At 33.4% G+C, this 1,406-nt stretch overlaps 1 protein-coding gene across 1 annotated transcript in view; it reads left to right on the top strand.

Annotated features, from left to right (window-relative positions):
• The window catches only part of saraf (store-operated calcium entry-associated regulatory factor), a gene marked incomplete at its 3' end in the record, with an annotated part of 5,862 nt that extends 4,665 nt beyond the window's left edge, over positions 1 to 1,197 (top strand). Inside the window, exon 7 of the mRNA XM_007574667.2 lies at positions 1,086 to 1,197. Within this exon, the coding sequence (XP_007574729.1) occupies positions 1,086 to 1,197 (112 nt within the window). The remainder of the gene's footprint in view (positions 1 to 1,085) is intronic.
• Between the last annotated feature and the right edge of the window lie 209 nt (positions 1,198 to 1,406).

The raw sequence follows: 1,406 nt of genomic DNA, 5'->3' as shown, positions 1-1,406 counted from the left end.
AAAACATGTTGCAGCTGCAGAGACGTCCCCAACGTCAGCGTCCACATTTCGAAAAACGTTCCTGAAATACTTGAAAGCTGAATGTGTATTTTAGCACTTTGTGTTAATCTGATGATTGAATAATCTAAATAGCAGATCAAAAACAATAAATATCTTTATTCTTGTTGAGCTCATGTGTCTATTTATTCAATATTTTAGCAGCAAAAATAGACTTTGAATTGGAAATGTTGCTTATTTTGTTGAGTAATTGAGTAAAATATGATTAATTAGTTACCAGCGTTTGTAAGGATGCTTGAAATCCTTGAAAATGGTTTTATTTCAATTAGGTGTTTTCAAGGTTGGAAAATGCTTGGTGACTGTAAAGGATTTGAAAGTTTTTGATATTTTATCTGCACCTTTTTTAAAAAACTTAATTTTTTTAGAAGAAAAGCCTCCTTACAGAAAGTAAGCAATTAATTTGAGCAGGAATGTAATTTTTCCTAGTGACTTATTGATCTGTAGAATTGAAATAAAAATGGTTTTAAAAGCTTAAAAACTTACCTTGAAAAGTGCGAGAAAATGTGTGAACCCAAAATAAAATAATTTTCACCAACTATACCAGTCGCTAGCCCACTCACAATAAGCAATAAATCAATAAGTAAAGTAAATTAACTTTACTTACAGACGTCATAATTAACTTTATTTGTTGTTTTGTTTGTTTATTTTGGATTTATTTATTTTATTAGATTTAAAATGTCTTCCAGTGTTAAATGTTTATCAGAATTTAAAGTTTATTGATCTTTGAGATTGTGTTCTTGTATTATTTTACCATTACATTACTGGAAAATGGTCTCAAAACAATATTCTCATTTATTGCGTTAACTTCTGGGACAATTTGTCATCCAGTAAAATTTGTTACTGTGACAGGCTGGATGATCCAAGAACCTTTTGTGGTTCTTGGGTTGTATTTCACTCTTGTCTCTCTTCACGTCAGTCTGTAAATTGTTCTGACATTGTTAAATGCTGTCTCAGGTTACATGCTTACATATTTTGTCATTCAGATCTGTGTTTATTTACGATCTCGCCGTGTGTTTTTTCTCAAACAGGATGACAGTTTGCTCCCCAAAGGTGACTTGGCCGACCAGTTTAAGCCGGTGGTGCCGTGGCCGCGTGTGGAAGGCGTGGAAGTCGACCTGAACTCCATCAGACTGAAGCACGGTGAGACACAAAACATGTTGAAATCAGCTCTGACAACTTTGGCTTTAGAGCCACAAATGTACCATTATTATAGCTGCAGTTTTAGCAGAACAATTACAAGGTTTTTTTTTTGCCTTTATCTGCATCTGCTTCTACTTCATTTTTTTAACCCTTTTATGCATAGTGGTCACTAATGCATCATAAAACACACTATCAAATACTGGCCATCA

This window comes from Poecilia formosa, unplaced genomic scaffold, assembly GCF_000485575.1.
Source record: "Poecilia formosa unplaced genomic scaffold, Poecilia_formosa-5.1.2 Scaffold358, whole genome shotgun sequence".
Classification (NCBI taxonomy): Eukaryota; Metazoa; Chordata; class Actinopteri; order Cyprinodontiformes; family Poeciliidae; genus Poecilia; species Poecilia formosa.
The sequence above is the reverse complement of the archived record's forward strand: the minus strand, read 5'-3'. Positions and strand labels throughout refer to the sequence as shown.